The sequence below is a fragment of the Dermacentor silvarum genome, chromosome 1, assembly GCF_013339745.2.
Source record: "Dermacentor silvarum isolate Dsil-2018 chromosome 1, BIME_Dsil_1.4, whole genome shotgun sequence".
Lineage (NCBI taxonomy): Eukaryota > Metazoa > Arthropoda > Arachnida > Ixodida > Ixodidae > Dermacentor > Dermacentor silvarum.
This window is the reverse complement of record NC_051154.1, coordinates 112,616,389-112,629,812: the sequence shown is the minus strand read 5'-3', so window position 1 is coordinate 112,629,812 and position 13,424 is coordinate 112,616,389. Positions and strand designations below refer to the sequence as shown.

The following is a 13,424-nucleotide window of genomic DNA, read 5'->3' as shown; positions in this document are numbered from 1 at the left end:
TGCGTAGCAACAGGAAGAAATACTTGCAGATGTAAAGAGACTGTTGCTCCACAAGGGGTGCATTCTTGCTTGTGTTATACAGCAGGAGCCTTAGATCACTTCTTGGCATTTATAGGGCATGCTATTCCATATTAAACTTGTAAATATGAACCATTTGAGCAGAATCCCCTAGACTCTGGTGTATTTTCATGGCATCTAAGGTGGCTATGGCACAAGAAACAGCATGGACAGTAGACTTTAGCAAGCTACAAAAAACCTAAAGGATTGCAAAAGGTTTTAGTAAATGCCAGTTCATTCAGGACAAGCAGAAAAGTGCACGATAATGTCCTACAAATATTATTTTGTTTAATTCTGCCCATAAAGAAGTCCACAAAATTTTGCACCTTGTAGACTAAAGTCTACCTGTTGGTTGCACCTGCATGCAGCAAGTATTCATAATAAAATGAGCTCCTTAATTCCTTATTTATGTCATGGAAGGCAAGGTGCCATGTGAAGTTCAAAAGAAAGCTTCTGTAGTAAGCTTTCACCAAAGGAACAATGTTTAGGCATACTACTATAACATTAGTTTGTCACCTTTCTGCTTTAAAATGCATTGTTGAAAAATGGTGGTGTCCTGAAACATCCACTGATACGAAATATGCAAAGGCCGAAAGTGCTGAAAATCCCCGTTTTTGGTTTTGATCAATTTGACACTTCTTTTTATTGACAAATATATTTTAGAAGCATCTATCATCTAAAACCGAAAAGTGAGAAGCCTATGTACACACAACCAGCAAACCACATTTTGTTATGACACACAATGGAAAATTTATCAGCACAAGCTTTTAGAACAATAATAAATTTATTAGAATAGCCACAGCACAGTGCTTGACGCATAACAATCAAAGGAAGAAGCCCAGTACCCAGAAGTTTAAATGCAAAATGATGACAGCAGAAAAGGCAGGTGAAGCAAGCATGACAAAGCAAAAGCCAAAACATGCACAATTTCCTATAGAACAAGCATACCTTGTTCAAACTCTTGGCTGTAGCGCTTGCTTTCGCGGCGTGCCAATTCAAGTTTCTCGACCACCGGCTCTTCAACTTGATCAGATGCGTCCACTGCTGAAGTGTCAGGATGTAAATGATGCATCAGTGGCAGTATGTACAGCTGCCTGAAACTTTTGTCCACCGTTGTTTTGATCCACTATTATCACCTGACTCACAGTGTGGCAGATGTGCAGGCATGTTTCATTGTACAAAACTTAATACTCCATGGGTAACACATGTTATGCAGGAGAAGAAATAAGCATAATGAAAATACGGTAGTAGTTTACGAGTAATGACTCTCTCTGGCAAGTTGGCACTGCACCTTCAAGCGTAAGCACTGAAAGATGAAGACAAGAAGGAGTGCTTCTACGTGCATGTAGCTTATTTTCCTTGTCTGTCCTTGAGCACCTACACTCAAGTGCTTAAGCAGACAGAGGAGCATATTTGCAGCAGTTATAAAATGATAAAGGAGAAATTTATGCAAGTAAACATCATGACTTATTGGACTTATTGTTGTGGCCTATTCTTTCCACCTGAGAGTCTTCAAGACACAGCTCAAAATGCTGGCATGGCACCTGTACATATACAGGTACCATGCCGCAACGTCCTAAAGAAACCTCAAGCAATTTAAATTATTTGGCAGTCAATATATGATATGAGCAGTGAAACATACATTTACAGCATATTTCAATATACAGAAAATGTTGAAGGAGGTATATGCAATAAAAATGATATCTGCCCAGTGTATACCCACCACAGCATGCACAAAATTTACCCAACATATACTGGTGTATATATGAGTAGATGCTTCTACTTTTGCAATCCAAAAAAAAAAAAAAAAAAAGATGATATTCTCCCTGTATCACAATGTTTTCATTCTTTCCTTCTTATCTTTGTTTTGTATTTTAAAGCGAAGCTTTCTTTGCCTTTTCCCTTTACTTTGCAGGTGCTCCCTTGCCAACTCGGGGCACTGGGAATGTGCCACTGGGTACATGTCCCTTCTTGGCCAATGCCTCAGAATGGGTATGTGCCACTTGGTATGGGCCCGAACAGACAAACAGAACATGAGGCAAGCAAAGAAGTCGGCAACAGAAAATTGAAGTCGGCTACAAGAAGTGAAGAAGTCAGCTACAGAAGCAGATAGGGGCAGAGAAATAAGTGAAGTGAACAAAATTCAACCAGAGCAGGCATTGAGCGAGAAGAGTTGAACTACAGAGAAGTTATGAAGTGAGGAGAAATAAGTGAAGTGAACAAAAGGGGACCAGAGAGTGCACTGAGCGAGGATCGTTTAGCTACAGAGAAGTGAAGAAGTCAACAACAGATAATTGAATAAGTGAGCTACAGAGAAGTGCATAAAATTACATTTCATTTGCAGCATTTTGTACAAATATTTATCTCATAATCGTTATGCTTACATAACATTTACTTTAACGCCAGTGCAAACATCAAAGAAAGCTTCACTTGACACTGATTCTCACATAAATGTAGCATCCACAAAATTTTTGTTTTAGTTACCTGAATAAAACTGATAATCAACCTACATATCTGCTGCCATAATTATTAAAGCACACAATGGGGGAAGAACTTTAACCTAGAATATCTATAAGTATGAAGTATGATGTGACACACTACAGTAACAGATAGTGGTAAAGTATAATACCACATTTACAAGATTCTAACACTTTTTCTCCCAAGCTTAGTGCTCTAACTATCACATATTACAAAAGGCCTTCCCACAAGCTGCTGCAGCATGTGGAAGTGTCTCTCACATACTATGGCGGCACATTGAAGTGCCTTTTGGAAAGTGCCCAAGAGTGCTTAGTTTGGATTAACCAGCATAATGTCTTTGCAGCAGATTGCAGAAACCCTCTCTGATAGTAATTGATGACTGAATTTAGTTGTTTGATCACGCACGTTCACGCAAACTTCCAATAACCGTAAAATTCCGAGCAAGCGCCCCTACCCATGCAAGAGCCCCCCTCCACTTTTACAGTGATTTGAATTTGGCACCAACTACCGAGCTAGCGCCCCCGTCTTTTCTCCCCGCTGTTCACCACTTCAGGTTCTTTTTTATTGTAATCTTTTTATAAAATTTCACAAAACGGTGTAATTTAGTTAGGACAAGAAATTCAATGTTTAGCTGGCACTTCTGCTGTGGCTCGGTAGTGGCCCTACCATTGTCAGGTATCTGCTTTTTGCATAGCTTTGTCAGCTGCCATATTCGTCAGATGCATCAGTTGTGAGAGGTGTTGGTCACCAATATTGATTTGGTGTGCGGTGCTTTGGTGTTACTGGCGTGTACGCGATGTGACAGCCAGGCAGCACGCTTCCTATACAGTGAAACAAAAAGCCGTTGAGGCTGTGGAACGGCATCGGAAGACCGAGAGAATTGCCCACTGCTGTTTGTGCGACACAGCCAGAATATCGCAGGCCCCTTCAGGCCAATTGCATAGACCTAATTTTAGGGTCATCTAAGAGGAGTCATTTGATTAATTTAAGAACGGTGATGCAGTAACTAAAGGCAGTAAATGCATGTTAGATAAATTTTTTTAGTCAAAGAAAGGCTGCACTGTTTTTTTGTTTGTTTTTTTTGTCACGACTGCTCCGCCACCCAGTGGCGTAGCCAGGGGTCGCACACCGGGCATGTGCTAACCCTAGAATTCATGTGCTAGTAGAGTGTACTAGATTGGGGGAGTGGGTCCAATGAAGGCTCCCCGCCGAGGGTTTTTTTATTGAAAAGTTGGTGGCGCCACTGTAGCTTTCCCCCGAATGAGCGGCCCCGCGCGACGGCCGGACGCTTGTCGCGTCGGAGAGCCTACCGCAGCTGCATGGAGCTTTTACAGGCGGATACTCGGTGGTGACAACACTGGTGTTATTCCCCACCAATCTTTTGTAAATAAAATGGAAAGGCAGCGGCGGAAAGAATGCAAACGACGCAACAACGACAGTGCATCGAGCAGACGACAGCTACTCAGCCCGTGAGCTTGCCTCAGCCAATGAGCGCTGCCGAAACAGCCGGAGCCAACATTTATTGGCCAGAGATTTAGAATAAGGCAACGGCAGCGCCACCACAATTTCCATGTTTTTTGCTTCGCCCTCGGCGCTTGCCAAGGCGTCCGCTGGACCCACTCCCCCAACCTAGTACACTCTAGTGGTAGTATGCGGTCTTCCCAGCCCCCTCCCCACTTCTACCTCCCCCTCCCCGTTGAAAAAAATTTATGGCTACATACACCACTGCCGCCCCCAAATTCAATTTTGTCCACGACCGAACAAACGCCCTCACTCAGCCATTCTTCGATTATCTTTGGCCCTAGAGGGGAAGCTTGCTCGGAATTTCACGGTAATGCACTTGATGCCAATGCAGGGCTTGAATACACTTCATGAACAAGTGTTAAACTGCACTATCTCCGGGACTTGCTACTTTCCTCAGTACTTTTCTCATAGCAGCTAACGCTACGTACGACTGTGCGACGTTGTACCGACTTTGTGATCGGCCAAGTTAATCTACTTTTAACATTTCTTTGCCGGAGTACAAATTAAGAAAAGTATATGTCAGATTTGTGCAAATATGGTAATATATGGACCACCAGCACCATACTAACGCAAAGGTTTTCTCTGTACACTATATTAATGTCCTACACGTGACCAAGTACCATGTACATGTTGAAAGATGAATAATTTAACACCAAATGGGTATGAATTTCGGGATGAGTCTGTCCAAATTAAAAATATTTTAGGTTACATAATGTAAATGTGTGTACAGGCCATATATTCTGCAAAAGGAGTCAGTGCAGAATAAGAAAAATATTAGAGCCTATGAAATAAATAAGCATATCTTATTAATTTTGATACAAGCAACAATATTTTTGCTTTAAATAGAGATTAAATTTTGCTACACTGATATGTAATATGCACTGTGACATTTTGTCACAGAAGATATACAGCACAGACTACTTATTACTTATAGTGAAAATGCAAGAACATCCAATCATTATGAGCAGTATCATTATAAGTGGATTGCAGTGCACCTATTTTTCACAGTGATGCAGCAATGGTAAACATAATGATGACAGCATATAAAAACTTCACAGCAATGCTTACATGAACCTTACAGCAGCAGCACAAGTTACTTTGCTAGGCGATTTGATCTTGGAATGAGAAATCCTGACTTTACATAAAGAGAAAAGGAGAATAGAGAAAGTGATCAAGACATCTTGTATGCAAAAAAATGTATCCAAGGCAAGGAAACATGCTATAATTAATGGTGCTCCCCAAGGGACTGGCTGCACATTTTGAAACATACTGATGCTCTGATTAGCACACTCAGAACAAGTCTATAAAATGTCCTTGAGGTGCTCTCAATCAGGTACCCTTCAAGTAAAAGAAAGTAGGCTGAAACTTATCATTCAAACAGGCTTGTTGCTATGTCGTTCATGTAAGTATAGCCAGTACAGGTTACATTGCAAAAAACAAAACAAAAAAACAGCATGTTTCACCATGCTTTGATTCCTTGCAAGCCTAAGCCATAAGTTACACTTATATGCACATGAAGTGAGAGACATGGCAATTACAAGTGAACACTACAGGCTAAGATATACAGATGAATGCCCACTTTGAGATGGACAGGGTCATAACCACTGCAAAAGAACAAGCTTTCATTGCATTTGCACTGCCCATTTTATTGACAAGTGTTGCCCTTGCACTGTCATCAAACCAATGGCCATATATTATTGGTAATAAAATTTTTTATAGATCCCAGATGACTCTCTAAGAAGTTGACTTTTCACTCAGCCTCGGCACACAGCCTAGAATTAGGTTGTAGTTGGCAATTCTTTGTGCAACCTAAACAGTGTGCCACACATTTCACATTACCACGCTGCTTGCCCAGCCTGCACAAAAATTAGAGTTTTGCAGCTCTTGGCATCCCATCAACTGTTTCCACTTGTAGCCCAGAGGCGCAGACAGTATCCAAAGGCTTTATTTAACATCTGTGTATCAGTATGAAGCCTATTTATTTACAATGAAGTTACACAAGTTAACACTGTTTCATAAAGCATAAGTAACCTGATGTGCCACTTCACAAGCTATTAGTGAAAAGCAAGACTGCGAGGAAGGCCTTGTTGGCTGAAGTTCAGCTTTAAGAAATTAAATGTACAACAAAAGACATGACACAAAGATAGCTTGTCCGGAAATCATTCGTACAATTTTTTCAAAGTTCTTTGTGTCCCGTCTCTTATTGTGCATTTATTATATCGCCAAGCTATTATGAGCAACATGACTTGTATAACAGTCCTAATTCCATAACACCAAGTTCCTTAAATTTGATTGTGTGAACTCATGTAGTAGCCATAACCCCAACTTTGAGCAATGGAGTCCACAAATTTGTATTTTAAAATTTTATCCTTTTATAAACTACAGTTCTAACTTTAGGACATTAAAAGTGTTAGCGTCCTGCCAAGCAAGCAATGAACCCAGCATAGCGGCACAAAACCACAGCCAGAGTTGTATCCTGGTACAGTATAGACGACTTATAACATAACCGCTTATCGTTCAGGACCGGATATAATACTGTCTTTTCAGACTCCTGTTAATTTTCCCATAGCACTCTATGTACACGCGTATCGCTTATAGTGCAGTTGCGAGAGATGAATTACCGGTTACAGTGCGGCTGCCTGTAAGTTCAGCAGTCAACCGACACAGCGAACGCTCCCTTCAAGCCGCTGATATACTCTCGACGTAATGCGTGCATCGAGCTCCGCGACGTAACGGTGGCAAACAACCAGTGTCTGTACTGCACAAAGACACGACGCAGCCGGCTTGCCTGGCGCCATTGGACGCGTTCCAACGTTGCTGGCGCATGAATAGCTCCGTTCCTATTTCTCACACGCCGCACTGGCCACACATCCCAGCATTCCTCGTGCTGAGTGGGCAGAATGACGCGATAGTGAGAGCGCGCGAAAGCGCGTCCGCTGCCGTTCAAGCAAACATGAACACATCTCACTGGATGACCATGAAGCTCGCTGTCAAAACACCATAGTGAGGAAGCGCGGCTTCAGCAGTGAGCAAATTGACCTTCATACTGCGTCTTGCATCAGCCCGAACTAAGCCGCGAAACACAGCGCACGGCGGACTGTACCCTCGTCGCAGAGGACTTTCAAAATACAGTGGCCCTGGTAGACGCTCATGGCCGCCCGGAGTGGAATGAGCCCCTCGCGTCCTTCCCTCCCCCTGGAGCCATGCACGTGACGGAAGACGGCGCGCTTCCTTCCTGCTTTCTTCCCTTGTGTGCGCGAGATTGAGCCACGATCACTGGCTCACCCTCGCATGGTTTCATTTGCACATACAGTGGAATCTCGATGATACGAATCTCACGGGGTCACCAAAAATATTCGTATTAGCCGAAATTCGTATCATCGAAACACAATTAAAACTAGCTAAATTATGGGGGGATGAGAGCACCAAATCGCGAGAAAAATTTATTTTTGAAAACCACGCGTTTCGGTATCTGCAACGCCTAATCTACGCTGTATCAAAATGGTTTGGCTGAAAACGCGCTAAAATGGCTGAAAAAGATTTATTCGTCAATGCGCAGGGCGGGAAAACAGCCTTAAATCACGCAATATCACCGCAATTCACAGAGACATATCTCCCGCCAGACATCTTCCCGCCACCGAGCGCCGCCATCTCGGTATCGTTCGAAAGCTTAAAGTTTCGCCGCTCCGCTTCTCAATTCGTCCGTCGTCGCCATCTTGTAACAAACGCGCAAACTCAAAAGAAGCGCGGGTCTGCGATAGGTAGTCACACGGGCCCTCCGATGAAAGCGGCCTCCGATTGGCTGCCGTGCTGAAAGGCGTCTCTCCATTGGTTGCTGCTGTGGCAGGGGCAAGATGGCAACCGCAGTTGTCTGCTTCATAAACCATGCCGGCGTCTTCACTTAACACGCAGAATTCGGATTACTGAGAGCTCCCAGGTTAGTGATGGATCGTCACTCGTTGGGGAAAAAATCTTGGACGAAGCATGCCTTCGGAATACGGAAGCGCAAGCCTCCTACGGCAAGAAAAATACGGCGATTAGCGGGAGAAGCAGAGGAGCATCCGACTGAACGTGCTGCGCTACCTCGCACCGTGGATTACAAGCCGCGCTATCTTGCACCGTGTGACTACAGCAGCGAAACCGACAATCGCCCTGTGCCATCGGCACCGATAACGCAGTCGACGAAAGACGCGCCAACGAAGGCTCCCGCGCCTCGGCGTACGGCCGCGCGAATCAGCCGAGATCGTATCTCGGTAGATGTAGCTCGCTGCGACTAGGCAAAATGGCGCAAACACAAAGAGCGCGGCCCGAAGCACAGCAGCCACTCCGTCCAATGGGCACCCAGTCGCGGCCTCCGCGCTGTCCGGCGCTGCGTCCGCGCCTCCGCACCAAAAGAGAAAGGGAGAAAGCGCGTGACTGTGCGCTGTTCTCTTTTTCGGCCATCGGTGGGGCAGCGTTTATTCGTATCAACCGACGCGGGTCGAAAATCGATTCATAACAACCATACTCTAGCACGTTGCAAAGTAATGGGGCTTCGCTGGGACCACAGAAAAATTTGTATCATCCGGAAATTCGTATTAGCCGTGATCGTATCATCGAGATTCCACTGTACAGCATACAGTGCGCTGCAACGATTTTATCGCCCTTAGACTTTATACGGAACGTCAGGGCAACAGCAGAAATGCGCCTGGAGTGTCCATGTTATTGCTATCAAAATAAAATCATTGTTTTGGTTATACTGCGGTACCACTTAAAGTGCGGATATTCGCAACTCTGGCAGCTTACGTTATAAGCGGTCTACACTGTATGCCTTTTGCTTGCTACTGTCATCCTTTTCATCTTGTACAAGTCTATACAGTAGTTTGATTTTGTGAAAACAAACACACCAACTTTTCAGAAGAAATTTTAGCTTAAAGCTGCAAGTAAGGCCACCTTCAAATGTGGTGTGCAAGGAGGTGATCTTTCCAAGACCATCAATCTTGCAAATATTACTTTACCAGGTAATTATTTAGGGAACAGATTCATTAAAAAACGCCTGTGGCAGATAGCACAATTCTGTAACATCAGCTGGATTAACCTGACGAGGTGGACATTACTTGCACTACAAATCATAGTGTGAGGTTAGCTAGTAAAGAAAATTCCCCAATTAGCTTTATAATTATGCATTTTAGGACATATATGTCCCAATTTTGGAATAAAAGTCGAGCATAACGAGGGCTTATCCATTTAGCAATAATCCTGCACTTAGCACCAATTTTGCAAAATATGCCCTCAAAGTCTGTGGCAAAATGCACCGACATTCCAGTTACCCCTTGTCAGCACTGTAGAAAATTGAGTGCTCATAAATGTTAACTAAACCGTCAGTATATTTCTCGTACTTCACTGTAGTTAAAGGCTTCAGAGTGAATTGACTACATACTCTTCACTTTATACTTATGAGAGAAACATGCTTTAAGATGTTTGTGCCAAAATATAATGAAAAACAAATTTTATATTTATAGTATATTGTTCCTACACAATGCATCTGTGAACTTTATCCACAGGATAAACTCTGCAGTATCACTTATAATGCCATGCCTTTTCAGAAATAAAATTAAAGCACAGATCCTGTTTGCACATTTACCCACCACTCATTCTCACTCAAGCATCAATATTGCTAAAAGAAAGCCATATATCAGCAATAAGAACACCTAACTTACTTTCCTCTTATATTCCCCTATCACCCACTACTGAAAATTCAATCATTATAATTTTAGAAAAAAAAAAGTTTTTGCCTTTGTAAAAGCATCTATGACATGCCTAAGTTACTTTAGCCATGGTGAGATGCACATAATACATTAATTTACACATGTCCAATAATCAAGAAGGCACTAAAAAAAAAGACCATAAATGCATTCAGGCAAATCCATTCACCCCAAGCAGCTAACAGAGCAGCAAACAAAAAGCAATGGCCAATAAAACCAAGTAGTACCTTCACCCAGTCCTGCGACCGTCATGGCTGCTTCCCCTCGGGTTGGAGATGGTGCATCCAGGTCATCCTGGCTGAGTGCCCGCCCTAGCTTCAGCAACACTTTTTCTTTGGACTCGGGGTCTTGAGGTGATAAAGGTGCACCTTCAGCTGTCATCATACAACGGTATTCTGGAATGATCGCAGCCTCAGGAACTAAGCCAGCAGGAGGGTATACAGCGACCCCTGATGACTGCTCAGGGAAAAGTTGCGCCAAAAGCTCGGCTTCTTCGGGTGTAACTTCTCTTTTGGCTCCGATACCTCCTTCTGCAGTAAGAACATCTTTGAGCCGGTCATCCACTTTGGGCTTTCCTATGTCACCAAACATCTTGTCAAGAACATCAGCTGAGAGTTCTGGCTTTGATGAGCCTGATGCTGTGGCTGATGTCACAACTGATGTAGTGGTACATACTATCGTCTCTGGTCCAGAAATTTCTCTTCGAACAATGGCTGTCTTTGCCTCCATTGGCTTTCCAGCTGCACTTTCTGCAAAGTGCATGGAGCCTGAAGTGCTTGACGGCAGGTGCTCTGTGGCAGCAATTTCTTTCCCTGGTGAAGAACTAGAGCGCTTTGTAATTGACACAACTTCAACAGAACCATCTGGAAGCTTTTTCACTTCTCGTGTCGTCACAGCTGATGGATCGTCACTGGATATGCCCTTTGCGAATTCACCCATTTTTGCAAATAAGCTGCTTGCTGTGCTTCCAAGTTCCTCAGCCCTTTGCTCAATGTGCTCAGTGACTTGCTGAATACCATCAGATGTTGTTGTCACTAGTCGCCTGATGATGGTTGGTTTGCCATCAACAACAGTCGTTTCAATCCTTCGAGAAATAGTTCCATCTGATCCATCCCCAGCAATGTCAGAGGCAAAGGGCACATCACCAGCTTCCCTTCTGATGACCTGCACCACTTCAACGTGTCCTTCTGGGGTCTCTTTCACTTCTCGCTTTACTATAGCTGATGGATCCTTGGCCAGCTCTGCTTCACATGGAAGTGATGGATCCACCATTCTTGTACTTGATTCACCGGAATGCTTGTCTTCAGGAAGTTTACCAACAACATGCTTTGTAACTTTGACGACTTCAACAACACCACCAGGTACTTCTTTTATCTCTCGTATCATATGGGTAGGTGGAAATCCTTCTTTACCACTAGCCACAGTTTCAGATGATGCTGGCTTTAATGATACTTTTGTGCCATCTTGCTCAATGTGTTTGCTTTCAGGAGGTTTGGCCACATCATGTTTTGTAACTTCGATGACTTCAACAATGCCACCTGGTGTTTCCTTCAACTCTCGTTTTGGCGTTGACGGGGACTCTTCATCCGAACTCTTTGACTTTGAGCCACGTGGAAATATTTTCTTGGGAATTTTTGACACTTTTGACAGGAGACCAGGGCTTGATGGCTTCGAAACTTCATGAGTAGTTACTTCGATGACTTCAACGACACCACCAGGGGTTTCTTTAGTTTCCCGTCGTTCCATGGTGGGCAGCTCCATTCCTGGCAGCATAATGTCAGCACCTTGAGTTGCCCCATCACGAACATGCTCTCCCACTGCAACAAATATTCTTGGTTCTTCAACCCACTCCCCTGCAGCAAGACTCATATTTTCTGACAGTGCTGGTGGCTCATTTATGTTGCCACTTTGCAGTGGTGCTTGCGCAGGAAGTTGTGACTTTGCCTGAGGAAGGGTATAATCATGTGGCCTCTTAACATCATGTGCAGTGACCTGAACAACTGCTACAAAACCTTCAGGTGTTTCTATAACATTCCTTCTTGCAGCAACTGTTTGTGATTCAATATTCAGCCTTTGCTCATGATGGTCATGGGGCAGGAGCTTTATCGCAGCACTTTCTTCCCTCCTTAACAGTTTTGAAGACTTCTGTATTTCATGCTTTGTCACATGCACAACATCACTTAATGTTGCTAAGTCCCCCTCAAGAATGCTGGCTCTGCCATCAAAAGGAAATAGTTCAGAAATTTTCTCATCGCCAAATTGAAGCATGCCCTCTGGTATTTTAGGAAAACTGTGAGCAGTAACCTCAATAACTTTCACGAAGCCACTATGAAAATCATCTGTTTTGACTCCCAGTATCGATTTGGCACTGTGCTCACATTTTTTAGTTTCCTGAACCACCTCCGACTCTTGACCAAAAGATCCCCTTCGCATTTTTGGCAGTTTTTTTTCTGCTGTAAACATATGAGTTGTTTTGGATGGCATAAAATGTGTATCAGAAACATTCGGTTTATTATCAAATATTTTTTTAGAAACTTCGCCAATCTTGGCAAGAGACACAAAATCTAGTGCTTTTCTGACTTTTTCAGAGTCACTTTCTTCAACAGCACACTTCTCAGATGGTTTTTGAAACCCATGTTGTTCATGCAAGTTACTTCTGTGAAGACGCAGGGAAAAATTATCCTGGGTTGCATCAGTAGGCTTTTCAGGTTCCTGCATAACTGAGAAATCTCCATAAAGAAACGGAGAAGCTCTATCTACTGATATAAGAGTCTCTGAAGTATAAGTGGCTGGTCTGAATGGCATAAGCCCTTCCTTTGTGAGTAAGCTTTCCTTGGTAGGTATTGATGTGTCACTATCCACAATACCAAGTACCTCTGCAAGATCGTCCTGCTTTACCTTCTGTACATTTGAACCAGGTACAGTTAAGCCAATATTGTCAACAGACATACTGGTAACAACTTGTGCCTTCCTCATTTGTGGTTCTTTTCCAGCCAACTTGCGAGGTTCAGGCATGCTCACACTAAATGCTACATTATGAAACTCTGGGACATTTGTAGCCAACATTTTTGTTGAAGGTGCAATGCAAATTTCCTTTTCTGGTACTAAATCAGCAAGAAATAAAAGCTGCCGCCCTGCTTCATGTTTTCGTAAAACCTTACCATGTCTTTCTGTCTCAGACATCTCGAGAGAAACACCTTCAGTGGAAATATATGCAGCTTCACAGGTCGCCTCAACTCTAGAATTACGAGATGTGGTTTCCTCCTCAACTTTAGGTACATTTAATGTTATGTTAGTACCTGATTTGGCACTTTCTTTAACAGGCACATTAGCTGTATGAAACATTCTCGCAAACTTATGAGATACTTTCTGTCCAAAAGGAGTAACATTATGACCTGCTATCTGCTCTTCTGAAACGGCTGTTGTTGATTCAAGTATCGCAATTTCACAGTTGTCACCAACCACACTATGGTTACCCATGAAGCTTTCCTTTTTGGAACCCTGTGAAAGCATTTTCTCAAGTGACTTAGCCATTTCTGAAGCAAAACTATCACCTGATAAGGTATGGTGTTCTGGAGGACTCAATTCAACAGATGTTTTGCTAAATTTAGGATTTCCAGC

General features: G+C 43.2%; 1 protein-coding gene across 50 annotated transcripts in view; it reads right to left on the bottom strand.

The window, feature by feature from the left end:
• The window catches only part of LOC119435128 (ankyrin-3), a 402,712-nt gene that overhangs the window by 80,176 nt on the left and 309,112 nt on the right, over window positions 1-13,424 (bottom strand). For 42 of the 50 annotated variants that reach the window (XR_007468364.1, XM_049672381.1, XM_049672376.1 and 39 more), the window contains 2 exons: window positions 10,031-11,620; window positions 1,006-1,101 (listed from right to left, as the gene is read on the bottom strand). The exons of 2 other annotated variants lie outside the window; for them this stretch is intronic. Coding sequence is in view for 47 of the 48 variants with exons in the window: in XM_049672381.1 (XP_049528338.1) it covers window positions 1,006-1,101; window positions 10,031-11,620 (1,686 nt within the window). In the remaining variant the exon portion in view is untranslated. The remainder of the gene's footprint in view (window positions 1-1,005; window positions 1,102-10,030; window positions 11,621-13,424) is intronic. 6 more of the 50 variants (XM_049672500.1, XM_049672503.1, XM_049672506.1 and 3 more) reach the window with 4 other exon arrangements.